The sequence below is a fragment of the Gobius niger genome (genome assembly GCF_951799975.1).
Source record: "Gobius niger genome assembly, chromosome: 1".
Taxonomy (NCBI): Eukaryota; Metazoa; Chordata; class Actinopteri; order Gobiiformes; family Gobiidae; genus Gobius; species Gobius niger.
Genome location: NC_136852.1, coordinates 15136800 through 15160900, shown reverse-complemented (window position 1 = coordinate 15160900; position 24101 = coordinate 15136800). Strand labels below are relative to the sequence as shown.

The 24101-nt window shown below is 42.9% G+C and overlaps 1 protein-coding gene across 3 annotated transcripts in view; it reads left to right on the top strand.

The window, feature by feature from the left end:
- The window catches only part of grik4 (glutamate receptor, ionotropic, kainate 4), a 245855-nt gene that overhangs the window by 181645 nt on the left and 40109 nt on the right, over positions 1–24101 (top strand). For all 3 annotated transcript variants that reach the window (XM_079580067.1, XM_079580066.1, XM_079580065.1), the window contains 3 exons: positions 4154–4315; positions 8460–8612; positions 9177–9281. In XM_079580067.1, coding sequence (XP_079436193.1) covers positions 4154–4315; positions 8460–8612; positions 9177–9281 — 420 coding nt within the window. The remainder of the gene's footprint in view (positions 1–4153; positions 4316–8459; positions 8613–9176; positions 9282–24101) is intronic.

The window sequence follows — 24101 nt, the reverse complement described above, 5'->3', positions numbered from 1 at the left end:
CTTCTGTCAGTCTACCCCAGGGCAGCTGTGGCTACAATAGTAGCTTACCACAACCCAGTATGGAGTGAATGAATAGTGCAATGTAAAGCGTCTTTGAGTGTCCAGAAAAGCGCTATATAAAACCGATGCATTATTATGTGCAATAGGTGAATCCTCCAGCCAGGGGATTCTGACCATCAGCCTTGCTCCACATCATGGAGATGGGTCCCCGGGCGTGGCACTGCCGTCGACCACTGCTCCTTATGGGTTGCCCCAGCGGTGTAGAAGGATGGATTAAATGCAGAGGACAAACAAACAAATTTTAAGTGGAGATGTTGCTAGAGAGTGAAAAAATGCATTTTTAAGAATTGGCCTTTGATGTTACTATTTCCAATCTAGATTATTATGAGTATACAGAATATGTGTAATATTAAAACACCTTCTGGTGCAGATTGGGCTGTGTCGTTGCCTATAGTTGTCTAAGTTTACATGTTAAAATTGAAAACACTTTTACTGTGTCTATGAACACAATGTCAAGTCAAGTTGACTTAACTTTCAGGATGCGGAAAGTCTCTGTATTACTGTTGAAAGAATAAATCAAACTAAAAAAACAATGTGTTTGAATTACATGACTGCTCATATTTATTGGCTGTCCTCTTGGTTTTGCCGCTGCCTGCTTTATATGCGAGCAGTGGTTATTGCTTGCATGGTGATATTTATTTTGTGCTCACGTCTGAGCCTCCGTGTGTTTACCTGGGAATATCTCGCGGTTAGAAGTTTCACTGGTGTCAGCGTGCGTGGCCTCACATACACCGGGTCAGACCAGGCCCAAGGATATTTGGGTGACCTTGTGCTGCGCGGTGCATGTGAATATGTTGCTCAATTACAAGTGTTTGATTTGTGCGTGGGTGCGCCTGTGCTCCTGTGCATGTGCATATATACAAGCACCCTTGAGGGCCCTGCTTAATGATAGGCTCGTTTGCACAGCTCTGCCTCTAATGATCTATTAAAGTACACTTAGCCAGTAATTATATGGCCTGTCCCGAAAGGCTTACGAGGTCCACTGGGGATAGCCAAAGATACTGAGGTCTAAAAATCTGCCAAAGCAATTCATATGACGACTGCGAAGTAAACTTCTCTCTAAGTTTATGATGATTCTAATAAAATGACCATTTGTCTTTGCAGTGGAGAGGATCATATGTTCCTCAAGCTCCTCTAATTGGATCTCTGCGGCTCAGCATGTTATCTTCTACCCCACTGGCTTACACACCTAAGATACTTTGTTTATTCACTATTTTAAATGTCAATGCTTGAATGCTAAGATCTGCATTTTCTAAAATGTAATTTTCATCGTCATCTTCAGAGCAGTTCTAAAACTTTCTCTACGCCAACAGCAGCACCATTATATCATTATGTCTGTCATTAACAGAATTGTCTCCTAAAGTTCAAGAACAGCCAGAAGCGTCCTTGATTGCATCCTCTAATCAGTCGTAATGTGTCGTCAATCAAAGACCTGCAAAATGCCTCTTTCACAATGTGCATCATCATCAAGGCGACACACTGCAGGTGAACGAGAAAAATACATTTTAAATATCTGCTGCAGTTTACAGAATGTACCAACAAAATGCATCGTGGGTTTTCCGTTATTTTAGATTTTCATTTAAAATCAAGATATATGTAAAAGAAAAAAAAAAAAAAAGGCCTAAAATGCAAAAATATATACATGAGGGACCATTTTTGATTTGGGCAGGGACAGGTTTAAATAATTGCACATGGGTTTTCCAATCATCATTACTCTTTAGCACGATTAGCCAACACATTGTGCCATTAGAACACTGGAGGTGTTCCATTAAAAATCACCCGTCCCCAGCTAGAACAGGCATTCACAACATTAACAATGTCTGTACTTCTGATAAATCAGTGCTTTTCTTTCAAAATAAGGACATTTTAAAGCAGTACTGAGTAACTCTTGCCCCTAGAGGCCATAAGCACAACTACAGGTGTCGTAGCATGTTGCGATTTTTTATCTTAATTGTCCGTAAGAGTAAATACTTCGCTGACAGAAAAGGCGAAGGGAGAGAGGCATATTGCACATCCAATTACACAGTGGAAATATTTTTTTTCACTCAAACTTGGCTTTAAATACTGTTTTAAGTGGTGCTATCCCGCAGTTAGCTTTGCCCGTTTGCCTGTCAGCTTCTTCGTGATTCTATTAGTGTGTATTTGTTGCTCCGGTCCGCTGGCAGTCAAGTTGCAATTGTGGTTTTCTGACCGAAAAGGATTTATTAAGGTAAACAAGTTACTTAGTCCTGCTTTAAGTGACCACAAACATTTGACCAGTATTGTAATTGATATACAATTTATTTTAGTGGAAACTTTGAAAGTTATTTACTAAAGGAAATAGAAAGCAAGAAATCCTTCACTTAAAAAACTTCAAAGTTTTGTTAATTACAAGAACATTTCAGCGTCCTAAACCGTGAGGTGGAAACGCAGTTTGAATTCCCGTCATAAATCCACGGGGGAAAGTTGATTCAGTGAAATAATGATTGTGAAGATTGGACAATTTCTTTTCTTTTTTACGGGTGAAAGCTTTCATGTTTGGAGACCAATCTGGTCCAAAAGCTGAAAATTGAAAACTGAAATAAAGTGCTTGCAGTTTCTCTCCTTTTGCGCCAAAGAAGTGATTTCCAAATGTTGTCGACTAAACTGTGTCGGTTGAGGACATTTCGCTTCTATCTTCTTCTCGCTCCCGGAGTATAAAAATCAAACAAAAACACAGGCTGGACGGCCATTTTGAACTGGTTAAACTGAACAGGTCTGATGAAACCAAACCTAATAATGACTTGTTTACAGTTTCCCTCATCAGAACAGTGTTTGTCCTGGTCTGGGGCGAAACCTTTTGCATATTTATGACGTTGTAAAGAATTTCCGTAAATGGATTTCATTTACCGGTGCACAGGGGATAACGGTCCTCCCACTGTAGGTCATTCTGCGTCGCTCCCTTATTCAAGTTGAGCGCATTCCCATAGCAGTGACTTTACAAAGAGCTTTTCCCACCAACCTGCTTATCGGCTTTTTCATTCACTGACCTCTTCACTCTTCTGAACTATTTTGCCTCTGTGTCCATTATCTGATCTATTTAATGCCTCTCTCATCCATTTTCCCCTCACAGTTGAAAGGGTTGTTTTTCTGTCTCTGCTGCCGCCGCCTTCGCCTTTGCGTATTTTGATGAGAAGCGCCAAGATCCGCATTTCTAAAGGGCATTTCGGTAATTTGTTTGTATGACACACGCTCATTATCATTTGTCTGCTAATATAACATTTCCCGTAGGAATAATTGCTTATTTGCGAATATTGCTTTGGTGCACTTTGCCTCAGAAAACCCCTGTGTCACGTCTTGCCCCGCCCCGCCTGGCTCGCTCCTCCGCTCTCCACTCCTCTGCCCCGCGCACCTGCTTATCTTGCACGCCGTCGACAGGCCGCACTGACAGACAGACAGATAGCAGGGAGCGACTGGGCCGGGTCTGGCTGTCATAAGCTGGATGGCACCACTGCGGACACCTAAGGGAGGGGAACGGCTGGTGACACCTCTATTAACCTTCAGGATATGTCCATCGGTCGTCACCCCCCCTCCCTTACCCCTTATCCCGTTCTCTGCTGTCCCCGAGGCAACTCAAAGCTATCCCTAGAGTAAGCGCAGCCAAATAACAAGCACTTTCTTCCTCCCAAACATTTCAATATGCCACGGATTTTTCATCTTCGTGTTATCTGTTTGCCTCGGTGTCCTTGTTTTCTTTTTCAGCGCGTGTCTCCTGGTGATTTTAGCTCATGAACATTACAAGCTTCAAATTCCTGCGACGCCTCTCCTGCCAGGAAAGTCATATGGCCGATGCATAATACAAGATATCGAGCACTGGTGCATAGCTAAATAGTGGAAAGGAACAAATTGCTGCAGCTCGCTTCTCATGTCAATCACGTGGAATAATGAAAGCTAATGAAAACAAAGCGAGGCAGATTACATCGGATGTAAACGCGTGAGATTAACACATGACCTTCTTTGGTCTGACAAATCATTCAATAAGTTGCCCTGTGCTATTTGTCGAATTGGCGGGTGTATCAAAGTCAGCCATGTTTAATTGACCCATCTTTGCTCTGGCTTCTGTGTGTGCTTGCAGGAATTCTCTCTGCTGAGACTCGATGATGTGGCGGACCAGCGAGTCAACATCCTGGGCTTTTCGGTCTTCAACAAAACCCACCCCTTCTTTCAGGATTTCGCGCTAAGCCTGAATCGCTCCTGGCAAGAGAACTGTGACCATGCTCCCTTCGCCGGCACACCAGTTAGTTTCCCAACACGCACGCCCCCACACTGTCACACGACGCTGAGTTATTCATGTGGCACAATAAACCCAGGCTCATTTATTTTGTGCATTTTTGAGGCAAAACCGTGGAACGGCGTCGGAAAAACACCAATGCCTGTGAGATACGCAGCAATGACATTTATCCAGCGCGAGATGCAGGTGTTGCTGGAGGCAGTTGTTGTTTGGCAAGATGGCTCATTAGCGGTGTTTGGCGGCCTCCTTATTACATTTATAATGCCACCTTCCTTGTTAAAGCAGCTTCAGAGGGAAACACTGAGCAAAAAAACAAGTTACCTTCCCGACTTTGGCTTTAAATCATGTATCGTTCCTCACTGCCGGAGCTCTCTGCTCAGCGTGTTCAGATGAATGACTGACATCAGACCGCTTCTAATCCGGGAGGTTTCCGCTTTGAAAGAATTTGAAATCAAAAGACTCGGATTTGTAATAATATTATGACTGATCTCGCTAGATACCACATTCAGTTTGATATTGTAACTGTCCTGTTGAAAACACTGTGTGTGCCACAGAGTTACGCCCCATTGCTGTTTTATAGGAATTAAGATTTATAACTCTGATTTCACAGGGCAATAAATGCTCTCAAGGTTGAGCACCCTGACACTTCTGTCCGGAAATGTTACTCATAAAACAGGTCAGTAAAAGCTTGCATAATTGTAGATCCACACACTGGCCATGCCACTGGATGAGTGTATCCATAAAGGTGGGGATTGTGCGATTACATTCAAATTACATGTTTCCTCAGTAAAGCAAAATGGATCAATATCGGTTTGGAATACTGAAATGTATTGATTCAAGTCTTTTATATGTTGGTTTATGGATATTATGGATACCATACGAGGACCACTGAAAACACCCTACAGTGCCGTCATGCACAAGCTTAATATAGAAGCTGCAGTTACATGTATGACCTGAGGTGGCAGTAGTGAGTATGAAATGGCTAACTTGCATCTAGCCCCTTTAACATCCCCTAATTGATCCAGCAATGAACCTCCAAACTGGGGTGAAGTTAGAAGCTACCAAGGCGTAATCATCTTATCATCATCATCTTAGGAGCACTTCGACATCCGCGCAGTAAAGTCGAATTGCTCCTAATATTATTACGCCTTAGAAAAATAGTGCCCCTTTGATGGCAGTAGTGAGCATAAAATGACCAACTTGCATCTAGTCTCTTTAAATAGAGAAAACATGGAAGAGCTTGGTAGCTTCTAACTTCACCCCAGTTTGGAGCTGTAGGAATATGCTGGGAGAGGCCAAATGCTAACAACGTCTTTGGTCTTTTGGACTGAGCGCACGCACACAGACCAGACAGGTACGCATCAACTCATCTAAGCTCAGGTACAAACATATCTCAGTATGGAAAAACAGTGGCGTATTCCATTAAATTAGGCTTATTGTTTCAGCCATAGCAATAGAAAGAAGCGATCATGCCTCTTTTACAACAAATGCGGACACTTGTGTTCAAGGAGTTGTCATTACATATGATGTTCTATGATCTAGATTCTAACTTAACAGTGAAGCAAGTAGTATATGTAGTTTTTCTATCATCAAAATATCAAAAGAGGATGATTTATTGTCCACTAGATTATCCAACAACAAAAACCTGAATACTTGTCAGCTCAGATGCCACTTTAACACACTAATTATTAGAGTTTCAAAGGTCTATACATTCATTAATGATATTTAACCAGGTTTTGACCTCATCTGAATGTGGCAGATGGGTTCACAACAGCCAAGAACATCTTGATCAGTCATAATTTGCGATGTTTTATGTACCACAGTGTGACATTTGAATAATTTAGGCTTCTGAGAGGTCGAGAACAGTTGAATACAACAGGAAAGTGTGCACGCAGCAGGTCACTCTGCTTCTTCTGAGCCTGTGGCAATTAAGTCTTCTGCCTAATTAGCTAATACGTTGGAAGAATAAAGGCTGATGATGGCAGAGCAAGAATGTGATGAACTCATTTAGACATGCACATAGATAATATGCTGTCGTTTCATCTACAGTAATTAGGTCTGGAGGAAGTGGCTACGGGGCTTGAACGTATACAGGATCTGCATGCACAAGTGACCTTCTGCATGTTCTGCCATCTCACATTCTTCTGGGCTCGCACCACGTCACTAAATGTCCCGTATAAGGTCTAAGGTTTTAATCACGATTGGTGTTGAAAAGCTACCTTTAAATAACTTCCTACAAGTCATCAAGACCAGTCACATTATGCTCAGGCCGTAAAAAGACAAAGAAAGTCCTCATTGATATCCCCAACTCAAAAATCAATAGGATATGTGCTCAAGGCGGGTCTGGAAGAGATCAAACCTTCAAGGGCTCTCATACTGGTCTTATTTTTAAACAGGCCTGAAATAGGGACATCAAGTGGAGCCTAATTCACAGTGTCGCCTCATCACAGCACGTGTATTTAAACATTTACTTCAGACTCACAGCAACAACACTTGGTTCAGATCTGTCATGTTCTCTGCATTATTTATGCTCTGAGTTTTCCTCAAGCTGTTCATGTTTTATCAATATTGAACAAAGAGATAAAACCAGTGGCCCTTCCATCTAAAGTGTTTATCCCTGTTTGTATTTCTTTATCAGTCTTTTTCTGCAAGTCACATTGTGAAAGCGGAATTGTTACAGATCTGTGTATTTTGTATTTGGCCGGGGCAGTGCATGTTAATGAACACACATGAGACTTGCATGCAGACACACAACAAACTGCACTCGCATCAACAAACACACGTCATCACATTCATCCTCATATGCAGGATTTTTAGTGACAGAGAAAACCGCAGCATGAAGAAGAAGACGACGAAGAAGGAAAAGAAGGAAAAGGAAAAGAAGGAAAAGGAGAAGAGGAAAAGAAGAAAGGAAGAAGAAGAGGAAGAAGAAGAAAAGGATTTGGAAGAAGAAGAAGAAGAAGAAGAAGAAGAAGAAGAAGAAGAAGAAGAAGAAGAAGAGGAAGAAAAGAAGGAAAGGAAGAAGAGGAAGAAGAGAAAAAGAAGGAAAGGAAGAAGAGGAAAAAGAAGAAAAGGATTTGGAAGAAGAAGAGGAAGAGGAAGAAAAGAAGGAAAGGAAGAAGAGGAAAAGAAGGAAAGGAAGAAGAGGAAGAAGAAGAGGAAGAAGAAAAGGATTTGGACACGGGAAGAACATGCAAACTCCACACATGAAGGAAAGCTTTGAGTAAAAAGGCACCACATGTGACATGTCCAGGATCAAACCCACAGCATTCTTGCTGTGAGACATGACCGCTCCACTGTGCCGCCCCTAAACAAAACCTCAGCAGGAGACTACTAGCTTGTTTACTTTTTAATCTTCTTGTGTCAAACCCTTGTCTCCTCTTAAGGACAGGTAATTGGAAATAATTAGTCTGATTTTGTCCGTTACTTTTTAATGGAGCATAATAATCAGACTTTTCTTTCACGACACAGAGCTCTCTCTTTATCCCTTATCTCTTTATGCTGCACCTGAAGTTCATCCATCACAAATTACTTCACAGGCTGTTTGTGTACAAAGCATCACTCCTAATGTTCTATCTGTTTAAAGCTAAGCTGTAATACATCAAAGCGATGCACCGTAATGGCCTATTGTGCCGCCTTCCAAAACAGACTCACAACATCACGCCGAGCCCTGCATGCACCTCCTCTAAACATCAGCTGCTTCTTCTGTACTTCTAGACCACCACAGAACAGTGATGAGACGACTAACTGTTCTAATGTGGGCATCATACATTTTAATCAAATGTACATAGCAGGATGCAGTGGTACGGACGCTGCAGCTGTTTGTACAAGAAAGATGAGAGGGAATAGCTGTCTCTCCCGCTGATATCTGGCCCTTGCCAAGGGAGGCAGCCAGTAATTGGAATGGTCAGGGTGTGCCAGCTTTATTGGGGATAAGAGTGGAAAGGACAAGACTCTGAGCACTGCCCCAAAGAGGAGGAGAGATGGATTTTTATGCCGTCAGCAGATCACAATCTTCCTAATGATCTAATCGAATAATCCCCGTCCTCCTCAGAGACAGGTTAACCCCTTGCCGACCACAGACCACTGGCATGTGACACTTTCATATTTGGGCATATGCATAACGTATTCTCTCCCCTCCCTTCCGTAGCTCTCCTCGGCGCTGCTCTTTGATGCAGTGTACGCGGTGGTGGCTGCGGTCCAGGAGTTGAACCGGAGCCAAAACGTGGGCGCCACTCAGCTCTCCTGCAAATCCTCCAAGATCTGGGAGCACGGGACCAGCCTCATGAATTACCTGAGGATGGTAAGGTCATCTCGGTGGGACATCAACGAAAGATTTATACATCTATACGACCGTTCGCCTACCTAGAATTACTGCAAGTCTGTTGAATGATCGTGTTTTTATAACATTATCGATGCCTATGATCATAACACATTGGACACGTCAGGGGGCTAATAACCAAGGTAGTTTACGATGACAATGCCTGAGGTTTTGACAAATGCACAGTCCTTATCCAATCGGTCAGCGTGTCTTATTCTCTTCATTACTTCAAAACAGCAGAGGCGGGAGATAAAGATGAGCTGTCAGTGCGTAAAGTGTTTTCCTATTAAGGCGAGAAGCAGCTGTAAGTGATTGGTGTATCCGGGTATTTGAACGTGACACGTCTTTTGAAATAAGCCAGTTTGTCTCCCTTTGTCATACAGTTCCATATACATAACGCGCCAGCTACCTCCGCCACGAAATAAAGACGTTACACACGGATCTTCAAAAGTATAATCCTGAAAATGACACATGAAGGCGGCAGCGGTATATCTGAATGTTAAAATGGCATTTTTGAGTCTTTTTGTGTGTGTGTGTGTTGAATAGGTAGAGCTGGAGGGTCTGACGGGACACATTGAATTCAACAGTAAAGGCCACAGGTCCAATTACGCCCTGAGGATCATGCAGAACAGCAAGGATGGCCTAAAGCAGGTAAAGTCCGTTCACATTATGGGGGACAGTGTGCAGCATGTGTGTCTTACTGGTTGTTGAAGCCCGGGCTACCAAACTGTATATTCAAGACACAAACAATACTCGATTTATTACTATGGAGAGTCGTGAATCATGGAGGATAATGTAGCTAATGATTGTAAAGTCTGGAATAGAGGTACTGTATTTTCAGGACTATAAGTTGCACTTTTTTTCATAGTTTGCCTTGGGGTGCGACTTATATATCAAAATATATAATCCCACAATGTTTGTTATTTTCACACTTACAGCCGCTAGGGGCCACTCTAAGCTAGTGTGCCAGTATCTGCTGCTCCTGTACCACTGAAGATAAAAAACGGTAATCGAACGAGAAACTTGTGAGGCACTGGTGGAAAGCGGAGGTTACTCTTACTGCAATGAAGAAAACAAAAAAAGCTAATCACGGGCTAAAAGCTAATGGCCTCAGCTAGAGGAACGAGTTCGCTGGGAGAGGTGCAGTAAACGGTGCAGTTACGCCTCCATGCCCAGGTAGTTGCCAAGGCTGGTGCGACTTATACTCCAGAGCGACTTATAGTACGGAAAAGACTGTACTTTTTTACTTTTAGGAAAGCCCCTTTTTTCTCTTACTGGTTGTTGAAGCCACTGTGATCACCACAAGCCCGGGCTACCAGACTGTATATTGATGGAGAGTCGTGGAGGATAATGTAACTAAGGCAACGTTCAGATTGCAGGCTTTTTTGCCCCTATGAGACCTGTATCTGATCTTTTCATGACAGTCTTAACGACACAGATCCGATCTTTTCAAATGCGACTCAGCCAGGCCACTGGGATATGTGGCCCTAATCAGATACGTATTTGATCTTTTACAATGCGACTTCAATCTGAATGGCCAGGTCGCATTTATCCCATCTACACCTCATCGATGGACTACTGTATAGATGCCATTCATTCTGCAGTAAAGTCAACGGGAGCGGATAGAAAAACACGTGGACTTGTTGTGAATGAAGTTAGTGCGAGTGAAGCTGCTCACCTCTCCCACCTCCCCCTGTTTCCCATTAAAGACATGGCTGCCACTGCTCCACAAAAATCCATAGTCCAAAAAACTGTCTCTCTTCCTTCTTAAAATGATTTGGTTCTTGATGTACTCACTCTTCTAACTTCCTAAAACTTTTACTTTGCCAGATCCGCGGCGTGCCGTCTACTGCGCGACACATTCATGCTGCATCCCGTTCAGACAGGGGATCACTTTTCTTTTTTTTTATTGGAATTGAGCATTAAGATGCAGTGTGAACGTAGCCCAATAATCGTGAAGTTCGGAATAGATGTACTTTTTTACTATTGTGAGTTATTACAGCTTTTCAGTTTTAGGAAAGCCCCACTTTTAGATCAATGCATCTTTAATAACCAGAGAGTTAAGGCGCCAACTTCCAACTCCCAGATTTATGCTCCTTCGTTAAAAAATGTTCCAATATTCGGCTTAAAGAAGATGTCTCTATTTAGGCTTTCCTGAGCTGGCCGGCACATTGGTCAGTTCAGTTTTCCCTGTTCCCAAACTGTTGTAAGTGGCCATTACCCTCGTCAGCAATGGCCATGTTGTAGTTGCTTTTATGGCTGTTATATAGCGGTGATCATGCAGCAGGGAGCCACGCTGACTGCCTTTCAGTAGGTCCCCTATTATATCTCTATTACACAAGAGGCTCAGCGCTACAGGCTAAATTAAATATTAGATAAGGCGTGGACGTGCACCTAAGTGTTTTATAAGACCCTTAGTGATTACGCTGCATGCAGTTATCTCTCATTAGTTTATGGTGCACCACGATGTTACATTTGTTCTCATTTAAGTGCTTTACAGATGGTTAGAGTGTACCTGATGGTGAAATATAGCCGCATTCAAAGCATGGGGGGATTTGCGACTCGTATTGATCGCCACCAATCACTCCAGTGTTGCTGGCTCAACCTTCTGATGCTGGGGTTTTCGGCTTCATGCACACGCTACTATTGTGAAGCGCTTCAGTGGATTGTGCCGGGATGCGCCGTCGGCCATTTTGCTCATGTCTAAAGCTCCCTCTGCGTGTGAGGAGAGTGAGAAGCATTTAAATTTGAGGGTTTTCTGCAGGCCAGCACACTTACTCATAGATTAAGTATATTAAGTGGATTAGAAGGAACTAGTTGTCAGTGATTCATCGTAAGGGCTTTGGAGCCGTGGGGGGAAGACTAATTTGTATTGACTGACAATAGCTTATGAGCAGTTGATAATGTGTTAGATGTTTCCTGTGTGTTTAAATGATGGCCTCTGTTCGCTTTTCTAACTCAGCCCTGGTGGTAAGATTGGTGTTGCAGTCAATCCAGGTGACTACATTAACTCAGTATGGGGAAACATCTGGTTGAATCTTCAATTATGACTTTATTGTCGTCTTTCAAAATCCTTAATCGGTTCCCACACGTGTGCGGCTTTTCCTATTGTAGCAGGTTTTCACAGTCATTTTTAATTCAAGATCCTGGCTTGGTTGTTGTTTGTGTTATTTTTCCCTCAGAGCTTGTGCCATTTAACAGTTCAGAACCTAAGGCCTGCGTCGCTGCTCAGTCTTGCATTACTGTTTGTGTGCTTGTATTAACCTGTCCAAACGCCACAGTCTGCAGTCATTCAGCGGCAGGTGCTTGCAATGTTTACTGTTTTTCTGTGACACCACGAGCAAGACGTTTGAGCTTTTCACACCTGTTCCAGAGACATTTGACCGTGTTAGTGACAGTGCTGAGGTGAACACGTTCTTGTTGGTGAAGAGAGAAATCTCTAGTGAAGCCAGGCGTACAGGAGTCAGACAGCGGCCCATCTGCCTTTATTAACCTTGTCTGTGTGTGTCCATGTCCCCCGTTTCTCCTGGCACTGGGCCAGTCCAGCAGAAGGATAATGCTATCATGGTCTAATGTGATGATTTCAAGCAGAAGTATTACAAAGAAGCCCTGCCAGTTATGGTAATGGTGAGAGGCAAGGTGTGAGACAGGGGTGTGGGGTGAGCGGTTGTTTGTTTTGTTGACTAACACCTCCCACTCGCTGGCGGGTGGGGCAACTTTAGCCTGGCAGACATTGAATGTGCCAATGTCTTGGCAGGGATAGGAAAGGTGGCTCTCCGCCCACACAGTCACTCAGGCTACTCAAGCGAGCTGAGGTACATTCATATCCATATGACTTATGCGGGATAGTATCAACACCCACGCTGATGTGACCAGTACTTTAGAATGCAACCTGCAAAATGAAAAGATCATATTCTATCATCTCATTTCCAAACACTGTGGAGACAGCGAGCAATGAGGCATGATGTGTGCAGCCACCCATTGCCTCCCCTCTCCCGGGCTCTCTCATTTTTCTGTCTTGGTAGCACCCATCGCCTCCTGAGGTGCAGCCTGCAGTGGAGCTGGAGATTGCCCCAAATGTGTGACCATCAGCTCCCTGGGGCACTAACACTCTGTGGCCAATCACCATCACAAATTGAATTCCTCTGACAGTCATAGTCACACATTACAACTGTGTCTTATCTGACTATCTACCATGCATATTTGTTATTTTTCTAAACACTGCATTTTTACAACACGCTCAACCCACAAATGTTCCATCTTCAAATTACCTTATAGATACTCTTCATATTTCTTAACCCATAAGGCCAATGGGGTCAGAAAGAGGCCCATTGGAAATGTGTTAATTTACTTTTTGATTAGTTCTGCAAGTTGTATAATATTGTTTAATAGATTTTGAGTTGGAACGCTCTTTAGGTAATGATGACAAAGTTAGCTAAACCAACTGTTTTTGAAGGCTTATAAATATCTACAGATGGTGCTTTTGTTAGCCTACCATAACGCAGGGTGTGATGCCTCTGAATTACGCAATCATCTTTATTTGCCGAGTTTTGGCAGGCACCGTGTTTTCCGCCAGCTGCTCCTGAGCTGGCAGTCAGGTAGGCCAATCATGATGGTGTAAGACGCTGGCATCCCTAACTCTTTGCTCTGGCCACTTCACCACTGGCATCTGTAACTGACAACGGGCCACAGATGAGCAGAGCGGCAGGTGGAGACCAGAGGGGGGGGGACCGGGGTGTGACAGGCAGACGCTAAATGAGCCAGAAAGGGCGTGCATGAAGAAAAAAGTAGGACACAGAGCAAGTCGAGTCGAAACATATCCCAACTACAAACTGAGGCTGAATATTTGAGCGTGTCAAATGGCAGCAGGAGTTCTCCATTTCTTTTCTTTGCCGCTATTTTAAGCCGTCATCGCACCTTGAGCTAAAAGAAACAATGAATTCATGAACGCCTGTTTCTTATTCAATTATTGGAAGAAAATTGCCTGTAATCCTCTCTCTATCCTTCCTGCTATGTCCTTTTACCAGTTAGGGTAATGAGCGAGATAAAGTCTAATATCAACCAGCTTCAGCTCTGTGTGCATATGGAGATGGGATTTTAGGGGATATTCTCCAGATGGTTTAAACATCAGGGGTACGCTGTAAAAGTGTGTCGTTATGATTTCATAAAAAATGTCTGGTGTATGTCAGCTTGCCCTCTTTGTAATAAAAAAAAAAAAAGGCACAGATGCAGCCTCATTTCTCGGCTGCCGTTAAGACAACACAAAAGCGTATTCCTTGTGCGCCACATCTTGTAGGTCTTTATGACATGTCTTGCAAGTGTTAAGCAGCAGATCTCCCTGTGTGTCTGCAGCTTTCACAGTTTTACATCTCTGTCCAAGTGAGTGTTTGGCTGGCTGTGTTTGACCACTGGAGGGGCTTATGCCAGAATCCACTGTCTGCTTCTTGGCTCCTCTCACAGTCACACACCATGCTGCTGCCTGCTGCCATCCATGCATGTTTAGCACAAGTCTTTTTCCATGGTAAATACAAAAGAAGTGCCAAAGCGATCACGCTGACAGCCGTTCAACCGCCCCCCCGCCCCTCTCAATCCCTTGGCCATATCTGGTGCTCCGAGACTCCCCTGACAGCGGCATGCCTGTTAATTGGAAGGAAGCTGTAAAATGAGTAGTTATTGCAGTTTGGAGTAGGCAAGCTGTTGTGATCCATATGCACGTTCTTATGTCAGGGCTTTGCAGGGGGACCAGGCCGCCGTAAACAGCTCTGGCCACTTCCTGGTGAGAGGAGAATCACTAATTAAGTCCTCTAATGGGGGTACTTAATCATTGTGGTGAGGTGGATTGTACCTGTGTAGCGAAACCAACAAGGATCTATTGAAATGCCTGTCGATGTGGTTTAGAGGAGGCGGGAAGAGGCTAAAGCGCAGGAAAGGTTAGGTAGATCTTATGGAGAGACACGGCGCTGAGGAGCGAAAGAGGCCAAAGGCGCCTCGTGGCATGACTCCCCGCAAATTGTTCCCATTATGGAGTTCACATGTGGCCGCGCTAAGCCCAGCCCGCGAGGCCCATTCAGCTTCATGACGGTTGTTACGTTTTTTGAGGCAAAAGGGTGAAAAAGTGCGCGGCGGTGCAACACATTTTTTCTTTCCTCCAGGTACCGTTTGTCTTCCGAGGATCTCAAGATTCGACTTCTTCGCAGTGAAAGTGTGTTTTTGTCTGCTCCGAGTAATAGAAATCCCTCCCTAGGCAAATTCACAAGGCGCCCTGGGCAGATTTACTGAAATAGAAAGAGAGTGTCCCGACGCATTCCTTTTTATCAGCCCAGATTACATTTGCGGCCGCATTAAGGCGACGACGGCTGAATACAAAGAACTGATTTGGTGCCGTGGTGCAGCGGAGTCAGAACCAAGTTCTCAGGAATCTTATTAAGTTACTTTTGTGGACTTAAGTCAAATGCAAATACTAACCATTTATTTATAAGCCGACTAGCAATTTAGAGATGAGGGGCTTTTAATGCACACTGTAGAAAACCAAGCCGCTGTCATTAACGCTCGACGTTGTTTATCGTCTCTTAATTTTGTCGCTGATCTTAAATCTTCCTGCTCGCTCATACGTCAAAGCGTTCGCTCAGTGAGGTGAGAAAACAGGATCCTGGCGAGGACGAGGCGTTCTTTAACCTTGGGTATTGATTTTTTAATGGTGTCTTCCTCCCACGTACAACCCCCTGTTCCACTTTCACACGTCTTCAGCGTCAATATATGAAACCTGCCTGAGCGCCGCTGCCGGATATTATGAATTTCCATCCCAGCGTTAGCCGCCTACTTGGCTTATGTTAACAATATGGTTTAGCAGATGTTATCATGTCGGAGTGCTCAGAGGTATACGGCCTAGATTGATATTAGTGATAGTCATCTGCCCCGTAATTGCGTCTGAATGGGACCCACTGTATGCGCGCGCTATAAGCCCCTCAGCACAGGCTTTTCTCTGAATTAGCATGAAATGATTTGAGCTGTTATTTACACACCATTCCCCCCCACCGTTAAAGGGTGACTCGTTTGCTCTCATTTTTGGTTACATTTATTTGTTCCCCCATCAGCGCTGCCCGTGTGTTTATTACAGTAATCTGTTTTTTGCCTCCTCCCCCCCCCTCCCCTCCTGCCTGTGAGAACCCCATTACTCCCCTTCCGCCGCCGCGAATGCAGATGCACCCAATTCAATTTCTCCACTCTGCTGCATGAAGGGAGGCACAGGTAGATGCAGTTAAGAGAATAGGCTGCACCACTTGACGGACTACCACCATCTTTCAAGGACGTTTTCTCTTTGTGCGGTGCGTCAGCGCTCCCACAACTTGACCATGATCTTGTACTTTTGTCAGATTATGTTACACCTTGGCGCAACAACTTACATTTCTGTGGCAATGTTTTGGTTTGTTTGTCTCATCTTTGCGTCCCGCCAGGTTTACCAATATCAGACAGAAACCGTGTAACTGACAGATGTTCGCCTCTTCACTGTCGATCACTTGTTTGTCAATATGCAGAATGTGATGTAAGAGCAGATGTTGCCATGTCTTGACTGTATTAGTATGTGTGGTGTTGAATTCAGCAGTTCCTACTGAGCGCTTCAGCACCACGGACAGTTCCTGGTGCTGAAGCGCTCATTAGGCTGCGTTTCTCTTTAACAAATGTAGGTTAATGAACATTTCTTAGGGAGCTGATGGTTTAGTGAGAGAAAACGCAAAGCATGGAATAATCATTTGAGTTGTGCACAGTTAAAAAGTATGAACTGTTCACAGCTTTATCTCACATTTTCACTGATTGAAGTTTTAGGCGGGGAATGCGTGACATCCAGTTAAAATTAGCATAGCATTGAACAATAAAGAATTCACATGTTTGCTGCAAAACACTGGTGTCGACTGTCTGTAGCTTCAGTATCTGATGCAAGTTTTACAGCCTTTCATATCCCAGTGGTGCCTCTGATGATTTACTGTTATGTTTTACCCCAAATGTGATTGCTGATTGATTTTAGCAATAAATTACTTTTTATCTAAACCGACTCAGACAATAGTGGCTTGAGGCCAAATAGCTATGAAACATTTATTTATTGCCTGTGAGTTTTAATTTCTTCAGGATAACACCAATAAAAGTAAATACATATTGACTTTTAGTGGTGCAGAACACAAAAAATATTTCCCCTCAGTGTAGGAAATACTAATTTACTATTAACTTGGCCACAGTCCATGCAGTTGTACGATTATTTTTCCGTAGAGTTGCGGAGGAGCCCTTGGAAACTGAGTGGAAAATACAATCTTGTAAAAATTTAAAACAACTGAGCTTATGTTATGGGTCCCGGGTGCAGCAACCACAAAAACAGAAAGAAATCACATATCTGTAAAATAAAGGTAGAAAGCTCGAGAGTGGCAAGTGGCGACGACCACAATGACAAAGGTTTAACTAATCATTTCACTCCTTTACTCATAAATACACAGGACTACAGCTCAAAAAAGTAAAATAATAATTATTCAAAGCATATTTGCATCACTAAATGCTGATAATGTAAGGTTACAGTCTTTTACACAGAAATAGCACAAAATGTGGGTGGACGTGTTTGGGTGCACCACACTTGTGTGAGCAGATTCCATGATTCCAGGTTGCATCTGAGGCTCCCTCCAATAATGTCAGAAATAACTGGAATTTCACTCTCACATCTACAGTTGTGCTCAAAGGTTAACTAACCCTGGCAGAATGTCATCATAGGCCAGGCGGTTCGCTGATACCAGTAGAATAAAGTGAACGTCCCATTAGTGCCATCTCTCTCAACCACTGTGGGGAGAGCTCAAACGTGCAGTTCATGCAAGACAGCCCAGGAACTTATTGGAACTGGAGGCTTTTTGCCAAGAAGAATGGGCCGCTTTACCATCAGAAAAAATAAAGAACTTCATCCACATCTACCACAAAAGACTCCACGCTGTCACTGTTGTTAAAGGAACAGGGCAACGGTTTTCTCCATACTGAGATCAGTTCTTACCTGAGCTTCGACGAGTTGATACGTACTTGTCTGGTTTGTGTGCGTCAACTCGTCTAAGCTCAGGCAAGAACATATTTCAGTATGTAAAAACGGTGGCCGGTTCCTTTAAACATAGTATTAAAAACTGGAGTATATGAACTTTTGATCAGGGTCATTTTGGTACTTTCTTTTTTCATTTTGATTTAAAAATAGCAAAATCAGTTTTTTCACCATAAATGGCTTCACACAGCTATGAGTGAAAATCTTTCCTATTCATTGAATAATAGTGAAAATGTCTGCCAGGGTATGTAAAACTTTGAGCACAACTGTATGTTTATCCAAGGAAGCTCCCTAAATGTTGAGCAAAATATGGGTGTCTTTCTGAATGTAAAGTCCAGTTGATTTGTTTTATTTTATCTTTATTTATATAGCACCTTTCGCAGATAAAATCACAAAGTGCTTCACAATGACCAAGTGAATCAAAAGCAACTAAGTATTACACAAATTAAATTAGAAACAGTCGTAAGCCATTGTCAAGTAAAAGCTCGCCTGAACAGCCGAGTCTTCAGCTGCGTTTTAAAAGAATCAACAGAGTCGGCCACATGAAGCGTCAGTCAGCATCAGTTACAGTCAGAGCTTAATGAGAGTGTTCAAGAGCACTTTCCATCGCTGCATTTGGCCTCTCGTTTTGTTGCAGACGTGTTTTAGGCAGAACGCTGTTGTTACTGTGCCAGGTGATGCAGCCTTTAATGTATTCTGTATAGAGTTCTTCTCCTGCCTCTCTATACCTGATCCGCTCTTGTTTATTTCACAGCAGGCTGACAGTAAAGGGCCTCAGCAGCAGGGGATTTATCTGCGAAATAATCAGCCAGGAAGCTCAAATTAATGGTGTGAATTCTCTATCAGCTTTCCTATCAAACAGTCTTTTGCTTTCTTGCTTCATTCATTATGTTGGCTCTGCCCTGCTCATGTTCTTCCCTTTGCTTTAATCTTCCGGTGTTAGGGATGCTCTTTGTTCTGCACTGATCCTCATTCCAGTATTTTCAGTTTGTTTATGGCTAGGTTTAAACTCACTAAAAGCTACATTTGCTGCGGCTCGAGTGCTATGTCTAACAGTTGGGAAAGTGATGTTGAAAAACAACTTTGACTTTGGCCATTTATGACACCCAGAGCTTTGTCTTATAAATAAAATCCAGTGTGCAGCAGACGGTCCTGGAGGTCAGGCAGTTTGTGAATATTGATTTCAGAAACTTGGCTTGTTTCTCCACTCATTCATTTTTTTTAGTTTTGACTGTTTCATTTCCCGCCTGTTTCCTGTAATAAGCATGTGTGCTAAGCATTAAACATGATTGAACGCATTGCTTTTGAAGTATAATTACCTGACTGCAAGGGCTTGGCATATGGCTCCATTCAGCATTTCGTAGTAATTCTATCTTACTGGGTCTTCTTGCCACTTACTCCCACATGCGCACAGTCACAGAGATTTTTTTCATTTTTTTTCATGAAATTAGCATTTATGAAAACTGAAATGGCTCATTCAGTGCTTGGGGAGAAGCAGAGCTCCATTTTGAGCAGATCATTTTAGACGTGTTGACATACTGTTCTCTACATGGCACCATCGTTCTAATGTAGTTAAAACCTATCACTGAGGAAAACAAAATATCGACTTCAGCAAACAGAGCTTTAAGTATAAAGAGGCACCTACTTCAATGCCTGCTGAAGTTTGATCATATTTGTTCTCTCAAAGCCGAAATGAATATGATGAATAACTCTTCAGAGTATCTCATCTTTAAATTTAGCTCCATTTGAAATTGCATAGAAATGGAAGCGGCCTCAGCCTCAGTATCCTGAAAGCATCCCTTTTGTTTGGTCTCTCAGAGACGTGCAGCAGTCCCCCTTCCTCTTTTGTTTTTCTCAGTTTGCACTTTACAGGCTGGAGATGGGGAATAGATCAAACGCAGAATGGATGAGCTGTTTTGCAAGATCCCTCAGTCTTAACGGATTTCAAGGCTGGCTGAGGCTGTGTGTGCGCTGCTTTCCTGCTTCTGTGTGTGTCAGTGCAGATGTGTGTAATATGCATGTACATGCAAATTTATGTGAATGCGATTTAGAGTGCCTTTGTGCCTGTAAGGCAGCAACTTACTTTATATCAGTGTACAGTGCCCCCTCCATTCACTCCAATAATGAAGCATCAGAACCACTAATTCTACAGGCTCTTTTATTTTAGGCTCCAGCTGTGTTGGCGCATTTATTTAATTAATAATTATAATGAAGCAATTAATATGATGATTCTACCAGTTATAACCATAATCATTATATCATAATAATAAAGAAAATAAAAGAAAATGGTAAATCCACTTAACACTTTCAATTTCAAAATGATTTTGTAATTAGGCACATCGTCCTCTTTTGATCCAAGGGTTTCTACACAGTTCAAAACCAAATTAAACAAAAATTCCTTTTTTCTGTTGAGCTACTGGGATCTCACGTAGGAGAGAGAGAGAAGAGCTCAGTCGGCAGTTTGGTTCCAGCAGACGAGACAAAGACATTTGGACAGACGGAGAGTCTGGTTCATGCTGTTTTAAAGAGACCGTGTGCGCGTGTGAGGGCATCGTTTCTCTGCCCTGTGGGCGCAGTCGGACATCAGGGCCTTTGAAGTTACACCAAAGACCAAAGCCCAAGGCAAGCCTTTGTGATACTGCATTACACACTGGAACTGCAAACAACATCAAAATGAAATGAGTGACCTATTCTGATCGATAATTGTAATTGAATTATTAATAATCAAATTAATTACGTAGATCTCCATACTGCATAGTTATGATTTATAACCAACTCTACATCTAGTTTTCTATACATTCAAGTAGGTCCATGTTGAACCTCTGAAGTGCTAAAATAGAATCATTTATTTCAGATACACTTTTTACGTAACACAAATGAATTAAGAACAAAACAATGGAATTTCAAACATGCCCAGGCTGTCAATGAGCTGTCAATGCTCTGCTTGTAAGTGCAGCTTTGGAGACAAAATGTGGAGCTTTCTCCAACTTCTGCCTCACCATGTGGCATCTACCAGTTTGTGTCTCGATGGAGCTCTTTGCCCACGGCGTGTTTTGAATTAGCCTCGTTTCACCTGATGATGTGTAAAGACAAAGTGTTGAAGATGGTCCCAGGCAGACACAGGCGTACTAGCTTCCCAGTGTTTCGGCGACGCTTTTATCAGCAGTGCGCGTCGTTCCAATAATGTGAGCTTTGTGCTTCAGTGTGAGTGTTGTTAAATGTGGTTTGGAGCATCTATATAGTGCTGACACAACCGGCTGTAATGTCCACTGATGGGTACAAACTGTCTGTTTCTCGGCTCATCCCTGACTGCTGAGATGGTAAAATGTTTCTATAAAAGTTATAAACCTCCATCTCTTTCAACCCCTTCAGGTATTTTTGCTTTGCGACTCACACAATGTCAGCACACCTGTAAACTGCGGCCCATTAGAGCAGCGCGACACCCGAGTGCTTTGGCCTGGCTACAAGCGGGCCGTGTGACATTAGTCTGATAATGGTTCTCTCGTATGTGATAGATGCATCTGTCAGTGGCCCCCATCTCGCCACACGCTATTGGACACGGCACTTTTCTGACAGAAATATCAGCCAATCCTGTCGCTTCAGTGAGCATCCAGCCAAACCCTTTCTGCTTCTGTAATCTGCGGTTCAGGCGGTGCCCTCGGTAATCCTTCGCAGGCATTTCCCTCCACTCTGCGCCTTCCTCCGCCCATACCTCTCTACCTCTTCTCCCTTTTCTTATTTTGCGCTCTCGTAAACTGCAAGTGTCTTTCCGTGCCGCTATTCCTCTTGTTCTGCCTGTCTTGTGTTCTGCTCCCCTCGCTGGCTCCTCTTCATTCTTTGTCATTGATTTTCTTGCCATTCACCAGTAGCCCAGTGCACCTCCCCTGTAAATGATTGGCGTTCCTCTTTCTACCTTCCCTTTCCATTTATTGCATCTGCTTTTTGACTATTCCCCTCGCTCCTATTGCAGCCCACTCAATCTCCCGCCACGATGCTCCTCTCCAAAACAAACGGCACACTCTTAGGGAGCAGTCTGACTCTGCACCCTTTAACATAATAGTTAAGTCTCTTTTCCGGTAGAAGACAGAATTAATGTACAACATACAGTCTCCATTTTTTATTTAGCTGTACACAACTACGAGTGTAGGAAGAAGCAATATTTAGCCTCCTCTCTCCATCATGAAAACCCAATAGATCCAATGCTTTGCAGCTGGTATAATAAGAGCTTATGCAATACTGTGCTGCTCAGGATTAATGATGTAGTTAAGGTTCTCCGCTTGAGTTTTTGTAGTCTGCCCAAATATTAAAGACACTGCAGAGAGAATGACATAATGAGTCCCTTTCTTACCTGGTTCACATTAACTCTGTTAGGTTTGATCAATGAATCTACTAAAGCAGTTGTGTGTTCTTGCAAAAACAGAAAGCCCGTCTGTGTGAGCACCTAAATGAATTATAAAATGCTAGGGTGAGTAATTGCAGTATTAAGGGCTTTCAGTCAGTTTGATAAATGTCACAGCAATTACTGCGTACATTAAGTAAATATATGGCTCTTCCTCTGAGTGGGAGTGGCTTTTTCAGCTCAGAAGCCACTAAAAGGCCACTTCCTCCCGGGCTGCTTCTTGGAATGACTTCCTTCCTAGACACTTGTTAATCCCTGCACTGTTCTCCATGCCACCCGATCTTATTAGCCTCTTTGTCTCCCTCAGTGCTGAGTCAAAGAGCCAGCACCCACACCTCTGCAGCCTGACAGCTGATTGTGGACACTGATTGCAGAACACCCGGTCTATTTTCCTGGTCTCGTATAATATGAGCATATTCTGTCTGCTGTTTTCTGTAGGCCATCACTGGCAGCGGCTGTACACTGCGCTGTAGCGTGCTCTGAGTATGAGCTGGCCTATTTGTGCTTGCTAGGTGCTGTTTACACCAGAGAAAATGAAAGGCGAGATCTTTTTGATCACAGACTCTCAAAGGATATCTTTGATTCCGGGAGCTCTTTCTTCATGTTTCTAACAGCTCGCATCAGAATTCATTATCAGTTTGACGTGTAGCAAAATGGTCTCCAAATGTCCTTATCAGCATGAATGGAAAGTTATTCTCAAGTGTATTTTTGTACAATTTAGCCTTGAAATGAACTAAAAGCGCACCTCATCACTTGAGTTTCTTTTGTGAAGCTGTGTTTTGTGTTTGTGTGCAGCTTCAATCACTGATCACTAACAGATTGGTTTTCTGCGAACAGTCACAGCACATGGTTATGGCATATGGTGAATCACACCGGTAAAACATTAGATAACTCTTCTCTCACAAATTATGCTCTGAACATGGCAATGATGTGGTAATATTGACTATATTTCTGCTCATGTTGACAACATTTGGCAGATTAGTATAAATGTCAGTTCTTACCACTGTATGACTAATACCTGCTTTCATTGAATCTTATAGGCTTTGTTCTCATTGCTGCTAGTTAAGCGGCAAATGTGGATCGTCTTAAAGCTGCACTACCTGAATGACTCAGTTATCTGACAGTGAAAGTCTCTCACAGACCCTGCCACACATCATGATTGTTCACTTACATTAATTAGAAGCACGTCTCAGCTGAAGTTCAGAGCTGAGACATGAACGGGGCCGCCAAGCTAACACTGCAATAATTTAGCCTCTGACTTCCACATTTGCGCTGATGAAAAACACACTCTATTAGACACATTAACAACTGAAGTTTTTTTTATGTTTACAATGTAAATCTATGATGCCAAAAAACTTTTCTAAAATGTTTTGATAATCACAGCTTTAATCTTTGTGAATCCAATACCATGGCTGCAGTTTCATTCATGCACATTCAAAACATTTCTTTAAACAACAACAAAAAATGCTTTAAGAATCGTGGTCACTATTTCTCTGAATGCTGAATATACTATAAATATGGATTTTTGAAAGAAACACTGCTGTACAACACACTTCAAGGCTCAAGGGAAAAGAAAGTGTTTTGTGAAATATAAAACACAGCCTTGCTTTTAGTACAAATATTCAGGTATTGCTGACATCTTCCAGTATTTGGCATTTTAATGAGCCGCAAACTATTGTTTTTGTTTATAATGGAAAGCATGTAAAACTTCCAATGCCGCGCTGTGCCAGGTTTTGCCTGTTCTTTGTTTGTAAGCCAGCTAGAATCTGCATAAGTCAAGATATTTTCTCCCTGCACCTGCATTTTCGCAATTGAGTATGGTCGGAACAGAGTCGAGTGCGTGCAGGTTTTGTTGCGGTGCTTGAAGAAGGAGTACTGTAGATGTGGGGTGATGTGAAGGTGACAATCCCCTCTCCGGGTCTAATGAGGAGGAGAACAAGGGTTGGGGCACCATGGGATTTACTGGTAATTGGTTTAATGAATGCATTCTGTTGCCTCTGATTGAACACGC